General features: G+C 33.9%; 1 protein-coding gene across 1 annotated transcript; it reads right to left on the bottom strand.

The window, feature by feature from the left end:
- Nucleotides 1-27422, bottom strand: LOC111000504 (homeobox protein DBX1). The gene is made up of 5 exons (XM_022269959.2): nucleotides 26684-27422; nucleotides 10743-10868; nucleotides 10565-10636; nucleotides 9456-9601; nucleotides 1-1448 (listed from the first exon to the last, which is right to left on the bottom strand). The coding sequence occupies exons 1-5, from the start codon at nucleotides 27363-27365 to the stop codon at nucleotides 1110-1112; spliced, it is 1365 nt and encodes a 454-aa protein (XP_022125651.2). The 5' UTR covers nucleotides 27366-27422; the 3' UTR covers nucleotides 1-1109.
- Nucleotides 27423-27516: the final 94 nt, after the last annotated feature.

Here is a 27516-nt window from a genome sequence, read left to right as displayed (position 1 = left end):
TTTTACACTTAACAAATGAGATCATGACCAAAATTTCATTTAGATACTAATTTTACAAAGCAAAGAAGTTTCGGTATTCTGTGGTTTAGTCATTGACGTTTCCCTCTGCCAAAAAATCTATGGAAATAATAAATCCCGCCAAAACGTCTGAATTATACCTGGATTACATTAATAAAATAACCGCCCATTTAGTTTTATTTCGTAACTAAAAAGGATGTATGGTGCATTATTTTTTATCGTAGAATGTTATCAATATTAACACAATGTCAAATATGATAATTCACACCGTTATCATAAACCTAATATATTTACAAAGGTGCAATTTACAAAAGTTATTTATATTTGCAATTCTAGCATAGACTAAAATAATAACACATATTATAAATAAATTATTTTTCTTTTACATAATGACGCAGCATATTTCAGATATATAACAGCTCTTAGAGGTTGTAAGTTAAGTATGACACTTCTAATGACGCAGTGTTATTTCTACAGTGCTACTTACTTTTCTTGGCCCGCGGCTGAAATTGGCGCTACCGACGCCATTTTGATGCGAACAATATATATTTATTTTTTATACCTTGCACTTATTAATTACAATGGCACAGTTATAATTATCGAACAGCTCTGATTGCTAGGTGTCTTAAAATGCATATATTATATTTATAGTAATGGTAATAAAACCTGTCATATCAGTTGTTACTAAGCTTGTGTCACATTTATTTAAGCCTAGAACTGTATTTTCAAGATACTAGTATACATTGATTTATTAAAAGATTATTCAATAAATTATTAAGTAAACCGGCATGACATTAAATTATTCTCCTTGTAATGGTTAATGTGTATTTACTGGCACTCTGACCGAGCGAGCGGCCAAGAAAAGTATATGGCACTGTACATGTGTTAGATTGATAATTTTTGTATATAGAATAGAAAAAGTTATCTCTTATTTGACAGCAAATTCATAACGTGACAATGGAATGAAATTTGCTTTTATTTTACTTGATTTCTCATTGAAATATCTTAAATTAATATGACTAATTCGGTTATAAATACTAGCATTATTCTAAGATTATAAATATAGATTTATACAATTATACAAAAACAGGTCATGTCACATTTATTTCCTCGTCAGATGCGCTATCACTCTCAAAATCATCGAGTTCATTTTGATAGTTTTCCCGCGTAAACATACCAGCCGCCATTTTGTCCTCGAAACGGTAACTGTCATTTTGACAGTTCGATGTGGACGCGTACATTTTGTTTTTTAATTCCTCGTCTTCGGGTAATGGTGACAGCTTCTGCTTATCAGCCTCAGCGTCTGATAAATCTGGGTGGGGGTTGTTTTTGTTCGGAAGGGTTTGTTCCCTGGACCCGCCTGATGCGAGTAGCTCGCGCTCTTTTGAATTCCGCCATTTCATTCGACGATTTTGAAACCAGATCTTTACCTATAAAAAAATTAGATGTAATTAGATTTTTAACACATAAATTGATAACTAGCATTGTTTTTAAGAATGACAATAATATTTTTTATTCGCAGTTATAATAACAGTTCCATCATCCATGGCAGCTCTGACAGTACATTTAGACAAACTTATAAGTTGGAGGACCTTGTCCAATATGTTAGTATTTTATTTTTTTAACAATAATCAAACCTAGAACAATGACAATAAACTACGCCACTGTGGAGGCGTGTTACGCAAGGGCCCAAAAACGCTTTATCACTATTAAATACATTATAATAAAAAATAACAATGATTTATAAAAGGGGCAACTCGGGATTTGTCGTTTACGCAGTTTTTTGATGAAATAACAGTTTTTGGAAATTAGCAACATCAATCAAATGAAGGCGTGGTAACGCGGTTCCATTATGAGAAATTATTATTGTCTGATGAGTCTTAAAAATCAATAATTTTATATTATTGATAAAGGCGCTTCATTATAATATTTTTTTTACCTATAATATCATATTAATAAATTTCACGCGTTTCTTAAAACAATATTACAATTAGAAAAAAAAACACCGAAACGTGCTAACAATTTTTCTTATTTTATACTGAAAATAGCATAAACAAACGTGTTCTATTATGTGCAAATTTCGTTTAAAAATACATTTACATAGATAATTTTATTCTATTATGAACTGAGTATAGTGACTTGAAGAATTTTTAGAATTAAATAAAAATATCACGCTTTTAAGGTATAAGTTTCTCTTAAGTTGTAGTTTTTTTGCTGTTTGCTTGTGTTCCAATATAATTCAACTAGACGGCGAAGGCCTAGGTGTTTTGCGATACCAAAGGCGAGATGTTACACAGATACCCGGTATGTACATTTTTATATGTTTGGAAAGTGAATTCGAATATTAAGTGTTTAATATTGTATATGTACATCATTATATTTCTCTCAATATTATCTCGCATAGTATATAAAATTAATGTATCTATTGTTCGTAAAAAAAAATTGATGTTCTCCACACGCACATCAAAGTTTTAAGTCAATTTTCTTGTATATTTTAAGCATACATGTTATTTTAAGACTTATTAATGAATAAAATAAATAATTATTAGATTATGATTTTGTTTTTAATGCTGTACTGAAGTTTACCTCGGGCGAGCTCTAAGCTTTTTAATTGAGCGTTAGGCGTAATTATTTTAGACAATTTTTAAGCCATATTATCTGTTACAAGAAGAAGCAGATAATATTATCTATTATGACTGGTTTAAAATGTGAAATGTTTCAATATAAAAACTCCTTATTAAAATCAACTGTGAAAAATATCTAATATAGTGAACCATTTAATTGCACGGTTCAATATAACGAAAATTCTAAAAAAAACTTTTGTCTGCAATTTGTATTGTCAATGTCAAGACAAATTTGAAATTGGAATGACAAATTGCGCCCGCTGATTGGCTGAAACGAATTGATTTAGCGTAGCGCGCAAAATGATTTGTCAAAATTTGAATTGTCACCTTTGTGTGAATTTTTCGATTGAGACAAAATCGAATGTAAGGAATGATCGATGTTATAATTAACGAGATTTTTAAATGAAATAAATCAGTGGCCCTACAATATTTTTAGGTCTGGGCCTCACATTTCTGTAACTGTATAATTTGTCAATCTTATTGAGAAGTAGGTGAGTCTCTTGTGCCAATCACGCCGTCGACTTTTTGGGTCTAAGGCGAGCCGGCTTCCTCACTATGTTTTCCTTCAGCGTTTGAGTGCGTTCAAAGCACATACAAAGAAACTTCATTGGTCACGCCCGGAGATTGAACCTACGTCCTCAGGGATGAGAGTCACAAGCTGAAGCCACTTGGAAACACTGTATTAAAGATATCTAAACTATATTATATTGATATACATATATTTATTATACTATACATACTAACTTTTTGTAAGGTTTAAAAGCAAAGCACTTAAAACGACTCCTGCGCATGTTGTTTACTATGATATATATTCTAGAGCTGTCAATTTTGTGTTTAAATTTGACATACTTATTTGACTGTGCTCAAGCGGAGATTGTTACTTGAGATGCCTTTTGGAATACGGGCCCTACCCCTTAGCCTTGTTAAGCATTTTAAATTTCTATTATTTATGAAACGCAAATTTGCATTTGATATTTATATTTTTTTTCCATAATTCAAATAGCTATCTAATCACTAGATGGGCAGAAATAGAGAGACAGCCAGTATGATAATCAATAACATAACGCCTATTATGATAATCAGTTCGCAATTTATCCCAACAATTCGTCTCCCATCTTTATCCCGTATAAATTGTAATAAAAGTTAATATGTCAAAAAGTAATTAATTCCCGCTCGGTGTCACCCCTGTTAGTTTAGGGATGCGCCAGAATTTGTCGATAAATTTTTTATCGATAAAGTTTTGATTAAACCAAAAAAACCTCTACCAATCTTTAAATTTCGGTAAATTTAATATAATTCTTTCTCTCAATCATCAAACATTAAAATGAGGACAATCAATAATTATGAACATGTACACGCGTAATAATAAAAGGAGAAGTTAAAAAGGCGCCAGGCTAGATCAATGCAACTTCCTCACAATCGCCTATTTATTTCCCGCATAATTATCATAACTTAACAGTTATATCTAATACGATAGAACTATACAATACCTACACTGGTAATTCTTTTATTTCATTTATAGAAGTAAAGTGTATGACTATGTCGGAAGTCAAAATGTGGGAGAATGTGAATAACTATTAAAGTAATTTTCTCACTTTCATTTTGTACCCTTTAGAGTATAGACTCCTGGGCCGGGGGGTTCACTACACAGGCGCTAATTAAACATTTAAGTTGGCGCCTGGTGTACCAGGCGCCACCATTAAAACAAATTTGTTTTAATTTTCTATTTATCAAATTTAAATTATTATTATTATTTGAGTCAACAATATATCGGATTATAATAATATCACAAAGTGATTTGCTATCATTAAATTGACCCAAGATAAAGCAGCTTTTAAAGGTTTATCGTTTTAAAACAGCAATGCCACGGGTGATAGGAGCTATTTAATCGATAACAGTTATACATTTAGTGACATCACTAGCAAGTCGAAAGGGCCGCGCGTCAGCTGCTGGCGGCATATTGTCGGGGCCCGGTCAAGACGAGGGTTTAGACGCAGATTATAACTTGATTTCAGATTGGGGAAATCTTGGTTTTTCATAGAAAAATTTATTATGCATAGCTTCGACCATTTACTATTATGCTGAGATTAAAAAAAAACCATCCAATTTTCATCTTTGGCTATATTCAATTAAGTGCGTAAATAGGAAGATCTTTTAGTATCAATATAAAGTGTTAGATATAAAAAAATATAAAGATAAAAGGTTAAAAAAGAAATTCCTAGAACAAGAGATTAAATAACATAATATAATTTTTATTTCTCCCTTTTTAAATGTGTCAGGTATTCTGAAATATATACTTATTACAAAGCATGCAATGTTTGCCTGTTCTTAAATGTCATTAATTGTTGGCTCGATTTGCAGCCTAGAAAAGGCTTTTTGTATTTACAAATGTACAAATACGATGCTCTGTACCGCTAAGATAATTATTTTTAGCTATTCAAATGTATAAGAACGATGGTCAGTACAGCCTTAAATTGATTTTTGTCTTTGTAAAGCCTAGAAAAGGCTTTTTGTATTTACAAATGTACAATACGATACTCAGTACAGCCTAGAAAATTCTTTTTTGCTATTCAAATGTACCAATATGATGCTCTATACAGCATATTTGCATTTCTAGGCTAGAAAAGGCTTTTCGTCTTTTCACTCACTCTTCGGAGTCCTTAGTTTAACTTCTAATATAGCTATTACCCAATCCGGCGAATGCAAGTTTTTGTTATATCGGTATTGCGTAGCGTAAGTATTATGAATCGCTTTCAGTATTGTTAGTAACTGAGTAAGGGTTCAGGATTTCATACATGGTGCTTACTCTACCAGCCTCTAGAGTGCTTAGACTCTCTAGTTATTATAATATGAGCCCTTTAGTTTTTACCACTCATACATTGTAATGTAACATTCTCGTTTCCGATAATGTCCAATAACTTATTAGTAGGTTATTGTTTATCCAGCATTGAAACTCTACTATCTCTAATCTTAGTTATATGCTTATGTTTTAAACCATTGAAGCCACTTGTAACTCAGCTTCAAACAAAGTGTTTTATTATTTATCCTACTACATAACTACCGCCACCGAACCAAATTTTCGTAGACATTTTTTAATCCCCGATGTCTGATTTACTAACGGATCGCTAATAGTTTGTTTATTTATATTACAATCCACAACTATTGTGAAATTAACTTAAAAACCGATTAGTAAATTAAACATAAAAAATATTTACCTAGTCAGTTTTTTAGCCGTCAAAATGGCCATGAATGTTATTCGTACAGGTACGTTGTAAGTTGTATTAAAAACGAATTTATTGATTAGCTATTAAAATATACACATATATCTATAGAAAATAAATAATGCATAATTCAAACTATAATTGTGTAGCTATAGCGTCTCCATAGTCTATGCCGTCCAATGAATCTGATTTTCGGACGCGTTCCAAAATTTGAAATATTCATATTTCGAATGAATATTCAAACGTCGGACCGTTTACATTCACGGCGTTCCAATTTCAAATATTTGCATTTATTTATTTTGAATTCAGAACTTTTTGTTGGCGCGGTTTTTGATTGACAGCGCGCCATATTTGTTTATAGTCAAATTTTTGTTTGCTTAACCAAATTGTTTAGAGGGCATTTAACCCTTCTTTTGTAAAAATATTGTAAGATGCGAAATGTCACAAAGTAAATATTATTAACATTTGTTTAATATTTTTCAATAGTTTGCAAATAGTGTCGGAGTGAATTTCATTATAATAGCACAGAATATTATTCAACCCTTTTTATGAATTGAATATATACACAGCATTAAAAATAAAACATTCAAACGTAACGTTTCTATTCTTAAATAAACACAAATTTTTTAACCAATCATCACATTTGGACACATCTAATAAACATCAGAAAAATGAATAGACCGTTACAAACTTCTGTGCCGTATTCGGTCTTTCCCAAGAATCGTATGTCCAATCGAGGACCATCTGGCTAAAGATATTGTTATGATGGTAGTAAAAAATTTCACGCGAAAATTATAACTAAAATATCAAGGCTTATCACAAAAATCAGAGATGGAGTTCGTCAAACTGCAGTAAGCTATAAATATAAAATTCTAATGCCCGCCAAAAAAAGAAAATCGTTTCAACCAATCCGGAGTCACCGTGCACTTTTATCCGATACAAATCGACCAATAGTAACCCATTGTAAGACGCAATAACCGCTATTATTCATCTCTTTCTAACCTAAGTAAATACTATATCCGTCGCGGTTTCTTAAGTCGATCGTACCAGAGACTATAGAGTACATTTCAGCGCGCCATTTCTTTCCGTTTCCTTCTTATTTCGACACAATTGCTTCAGTCTGGCTATTATGTTACAATATTTTATTTCTCTTGTGTAATGGAGTTCGTTTTTATGACTGGAATGAACTGCTTTCTATTATAAAGGGATTTAATATTATTTTCAGTATTATTCTATTAACAGAGCAGCTTTTAACATTGGCATTTATTTAAAAGGATATTAGAGAACTTGTGAATCGCCACAGAATGATTTTTACACATATCTATTTGAGAAATAAATCTATATTTTTCCAAATAACCGTCTCATATCCAGATAGGATATGAGTCGTTTATTTGACGAACTATACAGACCTCTATACATATATAATTATCCAATGAGGAATGAGATTTTGATGCCAAAGCTTCAATAAGTGTCTTTAAATCAAAGTACCAAAAGCAAAAAAAGGGAAGCCTTTTTTAAAAAGGAGCAAAGGAGGCTATTGGACATTCATAAAAGGTAGCGACTGAAGTTCATAGACCTATATTTGTGGTTCCGTTGCCGGCCCTGAAAGAGTAGATTCTTTGATAAATTATTGTAAGGCTGGTTATTATTTTCTATTATTTCTCTCTTAATCAACTCCTCAAAACAAATTTCTAAAGATTATTTTAAGAGATGGACAAGAATAGACAATAGAGCAAAGACAATATTGTCTGTGGCATGTGTTATCTGTCCCCTATGGTATAATCGCCGTCAATTAAATCTCCCCTCTCGTTAATTTCCCTCCTTACTAAAATGTTTTAATGCGCGAATAATTGAAAGAAAATTATTGCAGACTCAAAATATTTTTATGGACAGGATATCAACACGAAAATGTTTTTAATGGTTTTAAACTAGAAAAATCATATGAGTTTTCATATTGTGATGACCTGCTATTTCAATGATTTTGTTCTGCTATAATAATGTGATTTGCATGTTCACAGATTATTGCGAATATTTGCTTTTAAGCAAGGCCCGCGAAACGTCAGGACATTTTATTTAAGCCTTTTATAAAAATCAGTGGTGCTTAGATTTTTGTATCTGTTTTATGATTGCCAATCTGAAATCCAAGTAGGTGATCAGCCTCATGTGCCTGATGCGTTTTTTAGGTAACACATGGCAGTATCCTTACGATGCTTTCCCTCACCGTTCGAGCGAATGTTAAATGCGCATAGAAAGAAAAACCATTGCATAGCTGGGGATCGAACCTAGAACCCCACGAGAGTCGTATGCAGCAGCCACTACCACTGGTTTATACAATATTCTTGCACTTCAAAAAATGTCGCTTTGTATAATTTTCTGACAACGCCCTTTTATTGTCTTACAATATGTGATATATCTTCTAACATAATCCCGAAGCGGAAATAACTCTCAAATAAATCCTTTCCTTATAACGAGTTTTCGTTCAACAAAGGTTATGCCAGTTAAAGGCATTCCGGAAGAATAAGTATTTCCACGGAAAATCATAAAAGAAAAACTAAATATGAAAAATAGTCAAAATAAACTGATACAGGGTGACCATACGACTATAAAAAATAGGTTTTATTGGGACCATTATGAACGACACCTAATTTAGAATTAAAATACTAAATATATAATGTGACTGTACTTCTAACAGCTTTTGGAGGTTTTATTAAGCTTAAGTTCGAAATGAATGTATTAAAACAACTGAATTTAAATAAATAGGTTTATAAAAAAGGGGCAAAGGGGCTCACGGAGGCTCACCTGATGATAAGTCATACCCATTGTATACTTTCAATGACAGAAGGCATGCATATTCACTTCAAAAACTAACGAATTATTTTAAAAACAAGTAATTATTTTTTATCTACAGCGTATCCTATTTTATTAAAATAACTGGTAACCCCACAACTGAGGGGAGCAACACAGGGTGTTACAAAAAATTTGCTACCCCAAGGGTAGGAGGGGTCTGTCATCCACAGCCGTCCGCCCCAGGCCTAAACAATTACTTGATGCTAACTCGATATTTGCATTTCTACATTTGGGTTAGATTAAAGAGCTTTTTGCCTCTTGCGGTTGATTTAAAAAGTTAATCATTGATTCGATTTTATTTATGTTAAAATGATATAGGTTCTGTTAGGAAGTAATTTGTTGATGTTTGGTTGCAGTCCGTATAGTCATTATTACCAATGTATTGAGTATATCATGTTTTCAGGGTCTTACATTTATTATCCTCCTTCAAATGTTAAATAAAGCGATAATAACCCCTTAATTTTGTTTCCATGAAACCCTTCCTTAGAATTAAAGATATAAATAAAAATTAATTAAAAATTATACCGTATTTTAGTTAATATATTTGAAAATACTCGATTAAAGACTTATCTATTAAATTAAATGGTTTAAATGTCATTATATGAATAATTTCATTTAACATGATTGCGTGTCTGGCAAATAATTATATTTTCACTGAGGTCAGAATTACAAATCATATCAAATTGTTATCAAAAATTTATCGTTTTGCCCGCGTAAAATTGAGGGTACTTTTAAATAATCTCACCTGACTATCTTTTAATCCGAGTTTTTCGGCCAATTTCTTCCTGTCCGGTTTGGATATGTACTTTTGGACTTGAAACCTCTTCTCCAGCCCTTTTCTTTGGAGATCAGAAAATACCGCACGGCGCATCATACCACGGCGGGGTTTTCCTAAAAAAATAAAAAAAAATAAAGAACACAGAAAAATATTCATATGACACACGCTATCTCAACCTTCGAGGCATTGATGCTGATGTTTTAAGAATTGGTACGCTCTTTTCTTGCTAGACCCTATGTCAAATTGGTTCGGAAATACTTCAGTTTGCAGCTGGTTGCATAGTGGTGGTACACGGCAAAACTGCCTTATATCTCAATTGTGGGTGACGGACGTCGAGGTGATATGGGTGAAATTTCATATTCGCCCTCGATCTCCGATGATGATACTGCAGGTATACAACTCCTCTTAACATTTTTCATCGTAAATGCGGAAGAAGATATAGAGTCTCATCTCTACGATCCGTTGTCGAAGATTCGAACTTTTATTCTTTGAATACGGTCAAGTGGATGCTAATCATTATACAATATTATATCAAGTCTAACCTTATTTAATTTGAAGGATATATAAAATACAAAAGTGTCCAATAAAACTATTTACACTATTATAGGGCAGACACTCCGCTCTTATGTACTATTTGGTTTTGACCAGTGTTTAGTAAAAAGACTAAGTTGTGCTCATACTAACTTAAATGGTTAATTGTAATAAATATATACTGAAATAATCCTAGCTTGTGTATATGTTTAAACACTAAGGTGACCTGCAATGCAAGCTCATAAATAAATAAACACAGTCACATTGTAACCTTTATGTTAAACACAATTGTCAGGCATTAGAAGATAGCTTGTATCACATACTGTAGATAGATATGTATATAAGTTTTCTCCATACGAGTTAGTATTAAGTGCGCTCATAGAAAGACAATGCACGGGATTTGAACTTTGACCTCAGGGATGAGTTTCATATCCCGAAGCCGCTGCTTTTGATTTGATTTTATAAAATTGCCAACGGAAGTGCGACCAAATAAAAAATAAGGATAAATCTATGACAACATATGTTTAAATATATTTCATTATTACCTCTAGAACTATGTGCCCATGGAAAACCACCTGGAAGCGGGAAGACCTGTGTATGAGCTTGCGACGGCCTCACTGAAACAAACAATTGAAATCAAGCGAAAAAAATAACTAATTTCCATTCATAACTCCACAAGTCATCGAAAAAAATTACAGTACGGTACTGCAGTCAGCTTCTTACCTGCTAAATATGGATGGTGACAGTGCGCAAGTAGATGCTGCAAGTGTTGATGCTGTACTGGGATTGGGCGGCTGGCGATGGGTTTGGCTATCGGCCAGGGGTTACCCACCATCGGTTGTCTGTAATCTGTAAAAAAAAAAATTATTTGTAATAATTTAAATACCTTCTCTTTAAGAGGTGTAAAATATTGGTATTATTATCACGTGACGCACAATTGCCGCCAACTTGCGGTGATCATTGGCGTTCAACCTGTATTTTATCTATTCGGTATTCACGATTATACGGTCTTTTAGTATTGTGTGTATTTTCATTCGAAGTTTGAATATACGAATTTGGAACACTTGTTTTCATCTAATCAACTGTATTCATAATAAATCTATAAAATACAGATTAAACTAAAGCCGTTTTTGTTTCTTTATATGAATCTGTGTTTATGCTGATGAAGGGGCGGAGTATTTAATACCTGAAATGAGACTTTTTTGACAGTTCTTGCTTTATGAGAACTTACAGTAAATGTATGTAATAAGTAAACAAAAGTTACTTAAATGATGAATATGTATTTAGATTTTGTTTGTTGACAAAATTGACAGGTCTATAAAACGCCGAAAGTGGAAATTGGTGGGTTATATTGCAAGCAATCCCTCGAATGGATTCCTTAAGGCAAAAGGAAAAGCGGCCGCCAAAACAGACCTGTCCAACAAAGCATTGCAGAGGAGATGTTGGTGCCTGGTAGGCATCGGTGACCCTGGCTGCTGCTTTCCTCACTTAACGAAGAAGTATCGCAATGGCGAGGAAATGCCAGCGTTAAAGGTACACTGCCAGGTACTATTTTTTTTTAATTTTCTTATTATTTTTTTATTGTTTTTATTATTACTATGTAGGATAAGAATATTATAAATACTGTATACATCTTTACTTAATATCATTCGGCAAATAGTCATTTGTTTATTTACAGCTTGTCAAGTAACGCCCGAACCCAATAATTAATCCACAACCTCAGATTTAAAACAATCTGAGATCATACCGTGACATTCGATCGATCTATGTAATATCCAGCGATTGGTTGTTGGCACAATATAAACATTTGAATAATTATGTCTATCTCAGATGGTCAAAAATGGATTGTGAAAATTGGGTTTGGGCGAAAGGTGTTCTCTTAATTTTTCAATTGCGGCGTTCTCTATCGGTGCGATACCACATTGGACCTGCTACCTTTTTTAATGGTTCTCCCATCTTCCTATTACCGTCTCTTTCGTCTATTTCTGTATTTACGAAATAAATTCCCGTTTAATTGAACCAATTTTGTTCAAATAACGTATTATATTCACAATGGGCCTACTAATTCAATAAACATTTTTCCACCATCCAATTAAGTCAAGACTTCTCAATGCGCTAATCGTTAAACGGCGTAATCGCGAAACCATTACAAATACAAGCGAATCTCAAATCTCCATCGTCATTTGTTAATGCATAAGCTGATAGCGTTTTGTACTTAATCGAGAATTGAAACTTTCTACTTTATTTAGCCCCCAATTTGTTTTGAGTTAAAATTGTACCTACAACTTTGTTTTATTGTGGTTTGCCTCGGGCGATAGCTGGTGGTGTCGTGGGGTTTTAGTGGGTATGCACAGTAGCGAACCCCACATAAACTAACTGTTTAAGGCAGTCGCACTATACCCCATAGCATAAAGCATTTTCGAAATGACTGTACAACTATGCTGTCTAGTCTCTTGATTGTATCATCAGATATCAGATGACAGATCGTATTAATCCGAACAACTATTCTGAACACTCTCCATGGTTAATGCGGTAGAATATGCAGAGTGACCCCACATGTCTACGCAACGCCAAAGATCAAGTTGCTCGGAGAGGGATTGGTCATCAACAATTCAAACCACTCTTCGTTGAATACTGTCAAGTGTAAGGAGCTGGTACTAGGGAGCTCCCAGTAGAGTTGATAACCATACTTTACAGTTTACACGTAAGCACAGTTAATTAATCTGCGTAGATTATAAATAGTTTTAAACGTTTCAATCTAGAATTGAAAAATATTGCAGATGCGTCGATTTCATGCTGTGGTCAACGAGTTTATGAAATACAATTACCGAACACACAGTGAAATTAACGTATCTATCAATATTTAATATTATAATCGCTACCGCTCCTACCTTCCACCCTAGCCGCATCACCCCACGTTTTCTTACCACCCTTCTGTCAATGCCACGCCGCCCCTAATATATTGTACCTCCTTTGTAATGCCATTAATCAAAGTGTTTTGTTTTTGACTTCATATTAATTTAAACCTATATGTGATCGCTTCGGCGCTTGGAGTAATTTCAGTTCACGCGTTTATAAACGCCGTCGCGGGGTTAATGACCTATTTGCTAATATAAAATTTCGAGTAATAATTATTTACAATATTTACAGTTTCAAACGCGAAAGTAAGTATGGATGGATGTTTGTCACTCTTTATGGTAAACACTAATGAATGAACGATGGAAACTTTACATACATAGGCTAAAATTTATATGATACTAGCTGACCCGGCAGACTTCGTACTGCCTCATCGATAAATAAAAGACCTAATCTTTTGTATAAAATGATTTTAAAACAAACAAAATAATTACTAATGAAAAAGTATTTATTGAATAAAGCATGAAGTTTTATTATTATTTTCGATACATCATGTTGCTTACTTAGAAATCAGAGTTTTCCTGAAATACTGGCTATTTATAAGGTTTAAATTTGATATTCACAGACACACACTGTGAAAATACAGTCTGTTAATTAATTTAAAGCTTTCTCATAAACTATATTTTTTGTTTTGTGGTGCGTAAATAAACAAAGAAGACGGTTTTCCGACGCGCGAACACGCGACGTATAATTATTGTCCATGCGCGAAATAGGGAAACTCCAAGTTGATTCCACAAACTTCTAAAGACTGTCCTTGCGATTTTTTTATGGTCATCGCAAAGGCCAGACGTACTGGAAATTGTAAGCGTTTAAAATCGAATGGTAAGTCCGTTGGAATCATCGGTATCCGCGGGATCAAGACATCCTCTCCTTTGTATTTTCCTTTTATGATTGTCGCCTCAATGACGTTATTCATCAGTCTTTTCACAGCCAGTCTTCTTCCATTGCATAGTCGAGGTTGATTAATGTTACGCAGCATGATGACAACTGATCCTACTTTTAACTGCAAATTGTGAGGTGGCAATCCAGGCAATTCCAGTGAATTTAAAAACTCAGTGGGATAGTTGATTACGTCATCCTGGTTCATTACGGTGTCGACTGATTTGAAGGAAACCATAATTTAATTTGTCTTTATTATTACTGATTTATCTTTCGATTTCTATAAAAAATAATCGGACAGAGTAACAACTTAAGTTAGCTAAAATAAAAAAATAATCGGACAGAGTAACAACTGAAGTTAGCTAAAATTGTGTTTATTTATGTACTATGTATTTTGAGACTATGCAATTTTGTCGCGTTCGCGATTCACTTTCACTTTTGTTGAGTTTCAGAACGCGATATTAGGTCCTCCAACGCGCACGCGAATTTGAACTTTATGCAGCGGTAATAAATTACAAATTGACTCTCCATTTTATTTAGACAACGTTTGTATGGGAAATAGAAAAATGCTGTTTTGAGGATTTTCCCGGCAATTATTCGAATTTTTCTCACCTTTTAAACCTTCCCTAGACCTCCACGAATAATTCAAGACCAAGATAAGATAAATCCGTTCAGCCGTTCTCGAGTTTTAGCGAGACTAACGAACAGCAATTGATTTTTATATATATAGATTGTGTGAATTGTCCAAAATATCAAGTAGGATAAACATCTACCATTTGCGAGCTAATCTGGTGTGCGCTGCTAAAACTGCTAGAGTTACATATTATAATATATATTATGATGGAAATGTTTATCTTTATTTTTATTTATTTATGAATTTTCTTAAAGAGTCCTGCAAAACAGCCCGCCACAATCTATATTTTATATTAAGCCATAATAGTGAACTATAAATACAATAAAATTGATAATTTATTTCAAATGCACATTTGTAATAAATTGATCGCTAAATGAAAATACTCTTATCGCTTCTGGTATTTAATGTATATATATATATCATAGTTTTTAAGTATTGTATGGGATTAAGAGCTCTTAAATGTACCCGATAATTTTAAACAACTACAAACTAAAATTGCGACGAAGGCGCTGTAACACTCCACTAATGAACGCAAAACCAAAGCTGTTGTTGAACTTTATTCATTATAATAATAATAAAGCCCGTTTATATTCCAATCATGACCAAAAAGATAATATACATTTTTTTTACAATTTATACATTATTTTATTTATCTCGTTATATATCCTATATCCTAGCTAAATTTAGTACCGTCGATCGGAATCCCTTCGCGGGTAAAGGCCTCCTCCAGCTTTTTCCAACTGACTCTGTCCATGGCATTCTTTCTCCATTCACTTCCTGTTTCCGCTTTTATTTCTATCCACATTTTTGAGGTTATCTCACTTCATTCATTATATTTTACTTCAATATCTATAAAGAAAACAGCATTTTTCTTACAGAGATTACCCTTAATAGCGTATTAATAATTAAAACAACAAGCCCCGGGGTAAAACTTCCACGTCGACGCCCCCGCCCGCCCTCCAAATCTTCATTTTGCTTCAGTAAGTTTTTATTATTCTTACCATAAAATTGAGTAATACGTTTTAAAATGGATATTATATTGAAAGCGACAATTAGGTATGAAACAATCAGTGGTATAACATTTTTAGGTCTAGGCCTTAGATTTGAAGCCTAGAATTAATAATTTATTATACTATGAAGAATTAATATACGAAGAACTATGTATCACCATCATCCACACAAAAACACTGTGCCTGATTCGCCGTCGACTTTTTTTAGTACGAGCGAATGTTAAATTCGCACCGCACATAAATGGTCCATTGGTGCAGAGCCGGGGATTGAACCTACGACCTCAGAGATGCGATTCGCACTCTGAAGCCCAAGATCAACTGCACTGAAACATTAGGTATATAATAATGAAACTGGTTCGCCGCCCAAGGCACAGTAACTAAACTTTTTAAATTTGTTTTAATTTTATCTTTATCACTTTTATATTATTACTATGTACCTAATTGTTTGTTACCTATGAACTCTTAATTTTTTTTTTATAGAACAGGGGGCAAACGGGCAGGAGGCTCACATGATGTTAAGTGATACCGCCGCCCATGGACACTCTCGATGCCAGAGGGCTTGCTAGCGCGTTGCCGGCCTTTTCAGAATTGGTACGCTATTTTACTAGATTTATCTATCTATATTAATTATTAAGTTTCAATTTGGTTAGCTTCAGTCTCAAATTAAGGCAAATAGAGTTGTTTTTCCGCGCGCGATCTTAATAAAACATTTTTCTTCAATTGCAATTAATATGTGTGAAATTAACCATTCTTAAAGCACACAAAAACCAATTCAATACGAATAAATCCACCCAATACGAATCAAACCGCGAAGACACAATAGAATATTTAAAAAAACCACAGATAATACAAACGCAATAACAGATTAAAAAGAGCAAAAGACACTTGAGAAAACAAGACTGCAATCCCTTTTTGCAACAATGGGATCAATAAAATATTAAACATGCAACAAACAATGCAAAAATCCCTCAACACAATAGTTTTTTTACGACCCCCGTTTATAAATTTATTGTTCGGACATTTTATTAGCTGTTATGATAGCTGTGAGGATTAGCTTTGTTATTAAAAAGTGTCTATGGTGTGAATTTGGTAGCTATTTTTATCTGTGGGCGGGATGTGAGATGTTTATTGCCTGGTTTTATCGTAGATTATATGTGAATTAATAAAATATTATTCTATTATTTTTTTGGGGATTATAGAAAAATGTTGCCCCTATTATGTAATAGATTGACAAATTATTATTATGTATTAATGGTTTGTTATTAGATATTTGTCTTACTTATGTAAACCGTTCTACAACTGTGCGTTTTTCTAGGCAGTTTTCGTCGCGCCCCACCACTTTGTTGAACCAGCTGCCCTCTGAAGTATTTCCGAACCAATTTGACTTAGGTTCCTTCAAGAAATAGGGTACCAATTCTTAAAACGCACTCCCTCTGACATTGAGAGTCCATGGGTGGCGGTGTCACTTAGCAAATAGTAAAATTAGCGGAGTGATTGTGATTATATCAGAAGTCGTCGATTTTTGGGTCTAAGGCAAGACGGTTTCCTGACGATGTTTTTCTTCACTGTTTATGCGAAAGGAAGTATATAGGTGCACAGCAGAAATCGAACCCACGACCTCAAGGAGGAGAGTCGCTCGCTGGAGCAACTAGCCCAACGCTGCTCTTAAAGTACGTTACATTAAAAATCACAATTATCAAAGATCGCAATTACTATTATAACATTAACGACAGTAAAACTGGTATTTAATGAACCGTTAAACCATAGACTGTCGGCGTTTACGGGGAAAGTGTGAAAATAATTGATTCGCAGGGGACGGTGATCGGAAAATTCACTTTTAAACGGTCCTTTGTGGGGAAATTATTTTAACTGTCTCTTTATTAGGGAATTTTTCTTTATTATCAATTTAGGTAAGGGAATTAAGTTTAGGGACAGACACTAATCAGACTACGTATGAGATTTGAGACTATTGAAACGTCCAAGCAAGAGAACTTTGAAAGGGATTTTAATTAGAGGATTATATTCAAGATGAGAATGCTTGGAAAACAGGAAACATAGAGCCTTGACATAATCAATTGGTTGCTAATTTAATTTGACATATTTTTTTGTTTTATTACAAACTGTAATTACCTATTATAGGTATTTCTATCTCACACACTGTTTTATTTGTTATTACTCTTTAATGTAATTCTACGGTTTGGATATTTGTAAATATGTCAGGAACATATAATAATAATACAATAATTGACATAGCAGTTTTATTCTAGGAGTACATTGTATTAACATATAATTATTTAAATGTATACAAATATTGCAAATTCTATTTTAAAAGAGTAAGTATGGAGTTTCTTTCCTATTTAGCTCCAAACAAAACTACCTTTTGGAAGGGGCAACTAGAATATTCTTCGTTCAAAAGTGCCATTTTAGGTGATCTAATTGGAATAAATGATTTGACTTTGGTTTAGAAATATGGAAGTGAGAGAGGAAAGTCATCGACAAAACTTGTTACAGACTTCTATCTGTAAAACATCAGAAATCTGTCATATAGAAAGCTTTATGATTTCTAGTTGGAAGCAAAAACTTTGCCGCCCCAAAAATCTTTGGCCCTAGGCTGCAGCCTTCTCAGCCTGCTGGTTAAACCGCCACTGATAATTGTCATATGTTTTAGAAAAGCTTGTAACATATACTTGTAAAGTATGGTGGAAATAAATAAATAAAGGATTGATATATATGGATGGTATAGTCAAAGTCAAAGTCAAAAATAATTTATTCATATAGGTAATATAATGTATACGTATGAACGTCAAAAAAGAGAAATATACAATAAATGAATCTAATTTTACATTTACTGCCAGTTCTCAAATCAAGGGCGTAGAACGGAAGAAAAGAACTGGCAATAAACTCTCCGCCACTCTTTTTAATCGCCAAGTTTTTTTACACAATATTTGTAAGGAGCTGCAACCTCTTTACACCATGTTCCATGAGACATATTGAGTCTTAACTATACCACATTAAGCCCGGATAAGGGAATACGTATGCTACCTAAATAGTAATTTGGAACACCTATATTCGTAACCAAACATTTGTGTTTACGACATCGTGACATTATTATGTTTCACGCCGTGTGAACACTACATTAATGTTTAACTGTAATCCGTTTAATCAGAATTACAAGTAATAAATAACATAATATGATGTGTTAATTTTCTTTGTATTAATTAAGTTAAGACAATTGTAAATACTGCACGTATATTTGATTAATTGTTATATAGATGTTTATTTTTGACGTTTGTCCACTGAAGTAGGTACTTATTTCTGAAGCAATTCGACGTGGTTCTTCACAAAAAGAGCATACCTACTAATTCTTAAAACCTTGGCAACGCACTTGCGAGCGTTACTAATTATACTTAATAATTAAAACACTAAACACTACACTACGATAATACATATTATCATAGATAACATAGATATGACACATATTAATTTCAAAAATGATTCGAAATCCGAAAATCGGCCGTTTATCGCGACCGCACGCTCATTGGATCGTTTAAATTCAGAACATGTCTGCGGTTGTGTTAAACGGTTACAGTTTACTGTTTCGAAATTCGAACGTGTGTTTATATGGGGGCTTCAGTGCATTAGTGTCCCTCAAAATGGTCGGACGTTATCGTCTTATATTAAAGAAATATTTTTATAATTTTCAATATAACATGCGAAATCTTATCCATGTATTCGTTTTAAAAATGCAAAAATTTGCTTCTAGGATTGTATATAATAACCGTAAAATATTTAGAATTTGTTGCTATTGATAGCAATTAGTTTCCTATCTATATATATCCTAAAAAAATAAAAGCTTTGCTAAATAAATAAAATTAATTAATTAAAAAAAACTATGTCCTACAACCCTTGGACTTGGCAGCTTATATTTGTATTTTATAATAGGCAAGATATTGAGATTACATATTTTCCTCTGCCCGTCGCTTTTTGGTTTAGGCCCATTTCTTCTTGAAGTTTTCCTTCAATATGAGCGAGTGTTAATGCGCAGATAGAAAGTCCATTAGCGCAGCCAGGGTTCGAACATACGACCTCAAGAATGAGTGCCGCCTGAGGTGCTAGTCGAACACTGCTCCTATGCATTTAATACCCATAACCTATTTTTTTAATTAAAACAATTAGTATAAATAGTAAGATAGTACTGTAATGTACTTATGCTACGTAAATCGCCACTGTCAGAATAACAAAAACCTTTCCCCATCAATAAGAAAAGAAAATAACAGAAATTCAAGTTTATTATGCATTTCGGCTCCGTACTCGCATATTAACATGTCATTGGGCGCCATATTGGCGAATTCGAATTTCGAATTCCAATTTCAACCTTACGGGGGCGTTATAGTCGTTATTTTGAACTTGAATTCGTATTTGGAACGTTCGAATTCCAATTTGAACCTTACTGAAGCGTTATACCCGTTATTTTATCGGTAATAACGGATCGTTTAGGAAAGTTTTCGATGGAGTGAAATAAAAGAGGGTAGGTTGATTGTTTTAGCAGGTGGTTTTCATTGCATATCTTGACGACTGTTCGATTGATTCCTGCGAGTATTTTGTGGCCATTTAAGCTTCAGTAACTTTTTTTAGTAAGGGAGGGTTGATGGTATGTTTTACCTATATATAAAAATAGTTTATTAAATTTAACATCTATGTATATTAGACAAAATTTTAATTTAATATTATTACGTTAATAATATGTAAGTACATTTAATTATATTAATATACAATTACAAACTAAAAATATATCTAATAACTAACCTTAAAATTTAATTATTAAAAAATATTATTAAAAGGAGTCCCTTTAGGCAAGGTTCCGAAGATACTAGCAGCGTTCCCTCTTTGAATAGCTAGACTAATTCTTTGTGCGAGGTAGCTGCCAGCTCTTCGTTCTCCTGTGATGTCGACTAACCTTTTTGATAATTCCCTAAAAAGCTTTAATGCGCTAGGACCCCACGGACCAAGGGTCTCGACACCGAATGGGACAAAATCATATTCAGAGCCTAGACCCCTGTATTTGCAGACTTTAGCTTTTTCAGCCGCATCACAAGCCGCACCAGCTCTCTTGTTAGTTCCATGAAGATTGGAAGGGGCCAGTGTGTCTGAACAGGTGGCATCCCATACCAAAACCCGACCCATCTTCCATGGAATCAAACTCATACCGTCCGGTCTCTTGCCATCGTCTCTAGCAATTCCAGTCGGCTCAAGTAGATTAGGCACGTTGACGGTGGCAAGGGACCGATGCATGATATCGTTGAGTGCGGCATGTCTCGAGAAGCGGCCAGCACTTTTTTGACATGATAGTCCGTGATGTCCTAGTTTGTCGACATCACTGCCACAGGGACAAGTATGAGGAGCGCAGACCGGTACCCCAAGCCGCAGACAGGTTGCGATTCGGAGCGTGTCAGGTTCAAGAAATGTTCCTGTATTTGACGAAGGGTAAGCGTGAAGCCAATAGCCGGCCTCATGCGTACCCACGGCCAAAAGCCTAGCACGTGCTGAACCTGTACTACGGCTCAAAAGATTGTCATAAGTCATTTTACTGTCTATGTCGTCCCAGCTCCTCTGTGAATTTAGAGAAAATGGAAAATTTTGACCTGGGCATGCAATTAAGAAAGCGTTTCTAGCTTCTTCCAAGCCAGCAATCTCAAAGTTTGAAGGGGATGCCCTTAAAATTTGACTTATGAGATTTGCTGAACTATGGACAGAAGATAGGAAAGCTGGTAAAGCGACACTGGAAATTTTGCGAATCCCCAAACCACCATAACGGATTGGTAATGATGCTTGGGTCCACGATTGCTCGTTCAGCTGTATATTAAGAAGCGATTCTAAGCTAATTTTGATTACGTCGTCTACTTGTGTCAAAAGATCTGGGTGATTCCAAAAGGAGCAGCAACGGAGCACATACGTAAATTTTGGGACAAAAAGACAGTTTTTTAAGATGCAAAGTGCATAATGCGGACTAATTTCAAGGAGACGATCAGCAGAATTTTTAAATTTATTAATAGAATTATTAATATATTCAAAAATAGATTCATCAAAAATTGGAGAACCTAAAAGGTAAAGGGAATTACTATTAACTATTTTAATATTTGGAGCCAAAATCTGAAATTTTTGTGTTACTGTATTTAAATTTAAGTCGCAGTTATTTATGAACAGTTCGCATTTGCTGAGATTTAGCTGCAAACCAATGGCTTCAAATTTAGATTTTATTAAAAATAGGTCCGAAAAAACAGTGTCCATATCACCTCCTAGTGTGCCGTCGTCCAAATACCAAACGTTGAAATTTGAATTTAAATTTTTGATTATTTTATTTATTGCCAAACTAAAAATTGCAGGCCCAAGGGGATCACCCTGTTGACAACCTACTTCTGAGGACAGTTCATTTGTACGATATAACAATTTTGTTGGATCAGCGTAACTGAGAAGAAGATAATTATATATTTCAGGTATATGTTGTTTTACTTCCGTCAACAGGGTATCCCTATTAACTGAATTAAAAGCATTTTTTACATCAATTTTTAGCAACACGTCTGGCTTGCCGTAAGTTAGGAAAGAGCGTAGGGCATGGACGGCTGCCTCACACCCTCCTTTTACACCGAAACCTAACTGTACGGGTTCAAATTCTGAATTTAATTTTGGTAAAATATGTCGAACAGCAATTTTTGAAGCCAGACGTCTTAGTGTTGAACCAACAGCAATTGGTCTCACGCCTCCATCCTTTTTTGTGAGGGCAATGAGGTTCGCGCCGAAAAGAATGGGAACAATTTCTGCATTGATTTTACCTGAATACATAAAATTTATTAATTTTGTTAACGAATTTACTAGTTGCTCGCCTGCATCACCCACAGAATGCGATGTTAAGTCTTTTAAATGTTGGGGTGTTATCCCATCCAATCCTGATGCCGAACCAGGTTTAAATGATAAAATGGCATAATTGACATCTTTATTTTGAATGTGTAGGCATGCTTGACCTGCTGTTGGTGGGTCGAAAAAATATGGGTTTATTGGAGCTGAGGGATGTTTTGTCCGTAAAGCCTGAAGGGTGTCAGGGGTGTCTGGTGATAGCACGTCGTTGGAGAACAAAAGGCGAGCGGCACCTTTAAGATCTCCGTCACAAATTTTGTTTTCTATAAGTTTGTTGCGATTACGAGGGGCATCATGCTTGATTAAAGGTGCAAGAGAAGGCAAGGAGCTTACGTCACAGTTATTTTTAATTTTTTGTGTCAATGATAAATTCTGTTCATCAGTTTTTATTGTATGTAGTGTGCTGTATGTAAATAAAAATAGGTTCTGCCAGTCTTGAGTACAATTGTTGATGTAACATTTCTTGATTAATTTTGTCAAATGTGTGGCAACAGTTATTCGTGCTCCTCGAGGGATTCTTTTAACTATTGGTATACTATTTTTTAAATGGCTAAGATATGTATGAAAAAGACTTGGATCGTTGGCTACATAAGTGGGCGCACTCGCAATAATGGGATAGGTTTTAGAGATTGAGCAGGTTTGACTAAGGCATTTCTTGTGTGTTTTGGTAATGTGAATTTTGAGGCCTTTTAATGATTTAAATGACTTATTGCACTGTGTACATGTATGGGTTGCGTTCGACGTGCCATCATATGAAAGGGTCACGGTCTGCATTAAAAATAAATAACTTAAATCTAAATTTAAAACACTAAAGAAACTTAAAATAAACACTCAAAGTCAATATCACTGCTTATTATGGTAACTTGCAAGAAAGGCAGCCTTAGCAAACACGATGTCAACAGCGAAGAGCCAGAAATAGTTTTACAGGTGTCCGTGCATTAATCAGGAAAAACAATTAGGAAGTACCTTCATTTAGTTTAGAAGGCCATTATTTTCTACTGTTTATAAAACTGTCAAAATTGGGATAAATAAACACGGTAATGTCCTGTAGGTATATAATAAGTTATAAATATAAGTATAGTTAAGTATTTGAAACGTCGTTATTTATAAATGTTTTGTTTATGTCATAATTTTCTTATCTACCCCCTAAAAATCGCAACATTACATAAGCATCACTAAGACGTAATAGCCCCAACATATTAATAGAGAAATCCCAACATCAATAATAAAATAATAAAGCGAACGAAAATGTACAGAAAAGACATATTAATTTCGCCGAACCCCCCACATACAACCGTCCTTTTCTTACCTATCGCTATATCGTAATGCCATCTCTTTCACGCCCCCAGCCTTAAGTGTCCGTCCAGATGTTGCGTTTTATTGAAAAAGTCAACGCCATATTGCAAGTTTCAGTGAATTAAGATGTCGGAATAGCTATTGCGTCTATTTGGTCTCGATAATTTGTTTTATTAAAAAAAAACTATGAAAATAGGCGGTATATCCTTATTCTTGGTCTCAATAAGATGTTTTGACTTTAATAACACGTTTTCCCCCTTTTTAGGCCAACCAGGATATACAGATACTGCCAGGCGGCTGACAAGTGCTCAGCGTTTGAAGAATTGTTGAACTCTTTTCTTGAAGTCGCTGAACCGTAGATGATGGATAGCCTATTCATTTTAAGCTGATTTAACCTTTTACTGGCAGTAATACGAGCTGATGCTATGCGTTTATTTTATTATTGTTTTAATTTGTAAAGTGGGGCATGCTTTTTCAACGACAAATTTAGCAATAGCTGAAGCTCCTTACCATTTCATTGTAAACGAACTTGGCTAAAAAGAGTGGGAGAGAGTTTTATGTCGCTTGACTTCTCGCTCTAGCATCTTATTTTGGGAACTGATACTTGTAAATGTAAATTTAAACTTTTTTTTAATATTCACGTTTATCAGTGAGTTGAGTTGCTCTAGTAGAATCATCAAGTCTGTTGGAGGAGTATTCGCTGGTGTGCTATTGAGGTCAACGTAGATTTGTACCCAGCTGCGTAGTTACGAAATAATTGTCCGGTGAAGGAAAATGTGACTTAACATGTCTTGACCCAAAAATGTCGACGGCGTGTCAGGCACCGAAGGCTTATCACTTATATGTCCATCGCGGTTGGATCAAAGGTGCCCGTATTTTTCATATAATAAGTATTTTTAAGCGATTTATTCATTCTCCAAATATTTTAGCGTATGAGCAACATTTAGTTGCTAAAAACCTCTATATAATTAAATACATTACATGTTTTTCTTCAAAATCTACATAAAATTTAGTTACATTTGTTTATACATATAGCTATATGGATTTTAAATAAAAAGACGAAATTATGTTTAACACTAGCGGCCTAACACGGTTAAATATTTCGGAAAATAAAGAAATTACTCAGGAATAATACAGAACTTTCACTGTTTACATGTTTTAATTAATTTTCTTTATTCCAATACTTTTGTCTAGATAACGATGTAGTTTTGCACTTCAGAAAAGAAAGATATGTGAGTGCACACTTATCTATTGTTTTGTCTCTTGCAGTAGTTGTCTATAAGAGATCGCTTGATACGGATAATGCCACCATTTGACCTGATTTAATGATTTTAATTCTACTGTATTTCTATATGACTCCAACGAAGTGTTAATAGAGTATTTTGTAAATTAGGAAGTCATTACCGAGTTTATTCATGACGAAAATCAACGGCTTTTAATATAACTATTGAGATAAGAGAGGAGCATTAACAAAAAAGAAATATTGACATTCGTTAAGAAAACAGACAGAAAGATGCACTTGTATACGTCCTAAGTCTTAAATGGATGGACCTACTGGAAAATGTTAAGGCGACGAAAAGAAAAGATGGATGACTGATGTTGCTCAAGACAAAGATAAATGGAAATATATGGAGCAGACTTCAACACTAAAATTAGTCATACAAATACTCTACCAAAAAAAACTAACTTATTTTTTCGAACTCATCTTAACACACCTAATAAAAAATTAAAAACATTTATTCATATAGGTAACAATGGTATGAAGGTAAAAAAATATAAAGAAATACTCATATTAATAAATGTTAACTAAGCAATTATTGTATAGGTTCATTAATAAATCTTTATAAATAATACCTACGACTATTCGATTTTTAATCAATCTTTGAAAGTAAAGTGTTTAATCTGTATTATAGAACTCATACATATAAGTTAATCAATATTAATGTGTGCACCTGGCAAATAGTACTGGCGACCCAAGACCTGGTGCTTACCTCGAACGAATAATTATCGTAAGTGAGAAAATTCCAGCATTAAAAGTACAGTGCCACAGATACCAAACTATTAAAATTAATTTTTATTTACTATATATTATTACTAGGCAGGTTAAGAGTATTGTTAAACTATTTGTTTGTTGGATTTACTATTTATTTATATAAAAAGAAGAGGGTTTTTAAAAGTGAAAAAAATCACGATTCATTTGATAACGCTCATAGACATAACAGGTATATAATACCCTCTGCAATTTTTATCATTGGAAGCGTATTATATCGTGACACCTTTTTAATTAATTTTTGAAATCTATATATATTTTATTTAATAATTAGAAGTGTTAACAATCAGCGCACTGGAAGTCACTTTATTACCACACTCATAAATTGTTAAACGTTCTCGTTTCCGATAATGTCCAATAAAATAAGTGTCTTAGATTTACGAACTCTATTGAAGAGTTAGTTTTTTTATTAATCCATCATCGCAACCCCTAATGTTATCATTAATGCCAGTTGTAACCCAGCTTGTGTGCAAAGAGCAAAGTGTTTCATTTAATATATTTCTGAACGTATGCCACCAACATATATAACATATAGTTTTTAGTTAGTTATTAAAATTCTGTTTTTTTATTTTTATTTTCTCTAGATTAAGGATCAAGTTTAGATTAACATAAATATATATTTTTTTTATATAACTTCTGGTTATACACTTCTTGCACTCATCATTTTTATTTATTGTTTTCTTTTCTTACTAGGGTTGCCTGAAAGAGATCGCTTGTTAGCGTTAAGGCCGCCCGTTGCTTCCCTTGTAATTTTTATGTATTGTTTTATATGTGTTTCTTTGCAACGAAGTGTAAATAAATTAATAAATAAATATAACCATACAACAAATGCCACTGAAATTAATTCGTGGCTTGAGCTTACATACGGTTTATATATGAACTCTTTGGGTAACATTGTCGATAAGTAAAGCAGTAGGTACATAAGACAGTCCAGCTTCTTTTCGAAGAAAAAGAAGAAAGAACTTACCATTGACATTAGTTTTCAGCGTGTCTTCCCCAAGTATGGCACTGACACTGAACTTCAAAAGCGGTTTTTTCTGTTCGTTATAATCATCACAACTTTTTACCATGTCCTCAGTCTTTTCTCTAACGTCTTCGTCGGAGTTATCTTGATAATTGTTTAAATTGAACCTCTTTTCTAGCTCCTCTAAACGCCTAATGCCCGATTTCTTACAGGAAAACGGCGGGCAGTCGAAGGAACCACAGTGACAGCGACGATTCAAATTTGGAATATTCAAAACCTCTTTCTCGCGATCTTCATTACGATAATAATCGTTGTAATACACCTCGTGCTTGACAAAGCCTTCGTCGCTTTTAGAATCGTCGTCGTCTACTTTGTCTGCGGTTTCCTCGTTTCTGTCATCGTCTGGTTCAGGCATTTTACTTTCCTCTATTTCTGGTGAATTCTCTCTGGATCTTTCGAAATTGGAACGTTGTAAGAACTCCAATTGGTTCAAGTATTGATTATGTATCACCGATTTTTGTTGATGCAAAATATTGTCAACCAAAAAAGGTGATGACATGTTAAAATTGTTTACATTTGTGTTATTATAGCATAGATTCTGAATAGTTTTCAACATATTTTCCTTTATAAACGGATTTATTTTTAGTCCATGTTTTATATTTTCCGTTGGGTACATTATACACATGAGCTACTCACTTAACTGTCATTGTCTATACGTTCGAAATTCAAATGCGAAGTGATACGTGCGTTCCCTACGAAGGTAGGATTTGAACTGACTTGAAAGGGAGTGGTTGGTAAAAGGGGCGGGTAGGGGTGGCTTTTTAGCTTTTGTGAAT

Source organism: Pieris rapae, chromosome 15 (genome assembly GCF_905147795.1).
Source record: "Pieris rapae chromosome 15, ilPieRapa1.1, whole genome shotgun sequence".
In the NCBI taxonomy this organism is placed as follows: domain Eukaryota; kingdom Metazoa; phylum Arthropoda; class Insecta; order Lepidoptera; family Pieridae; genus Pieris; species Pieris rapae.
Note: the sequence above shows the minus strand (reverse complement) of the source record. Positions and strands in the feature narration are given on the sequence as shown.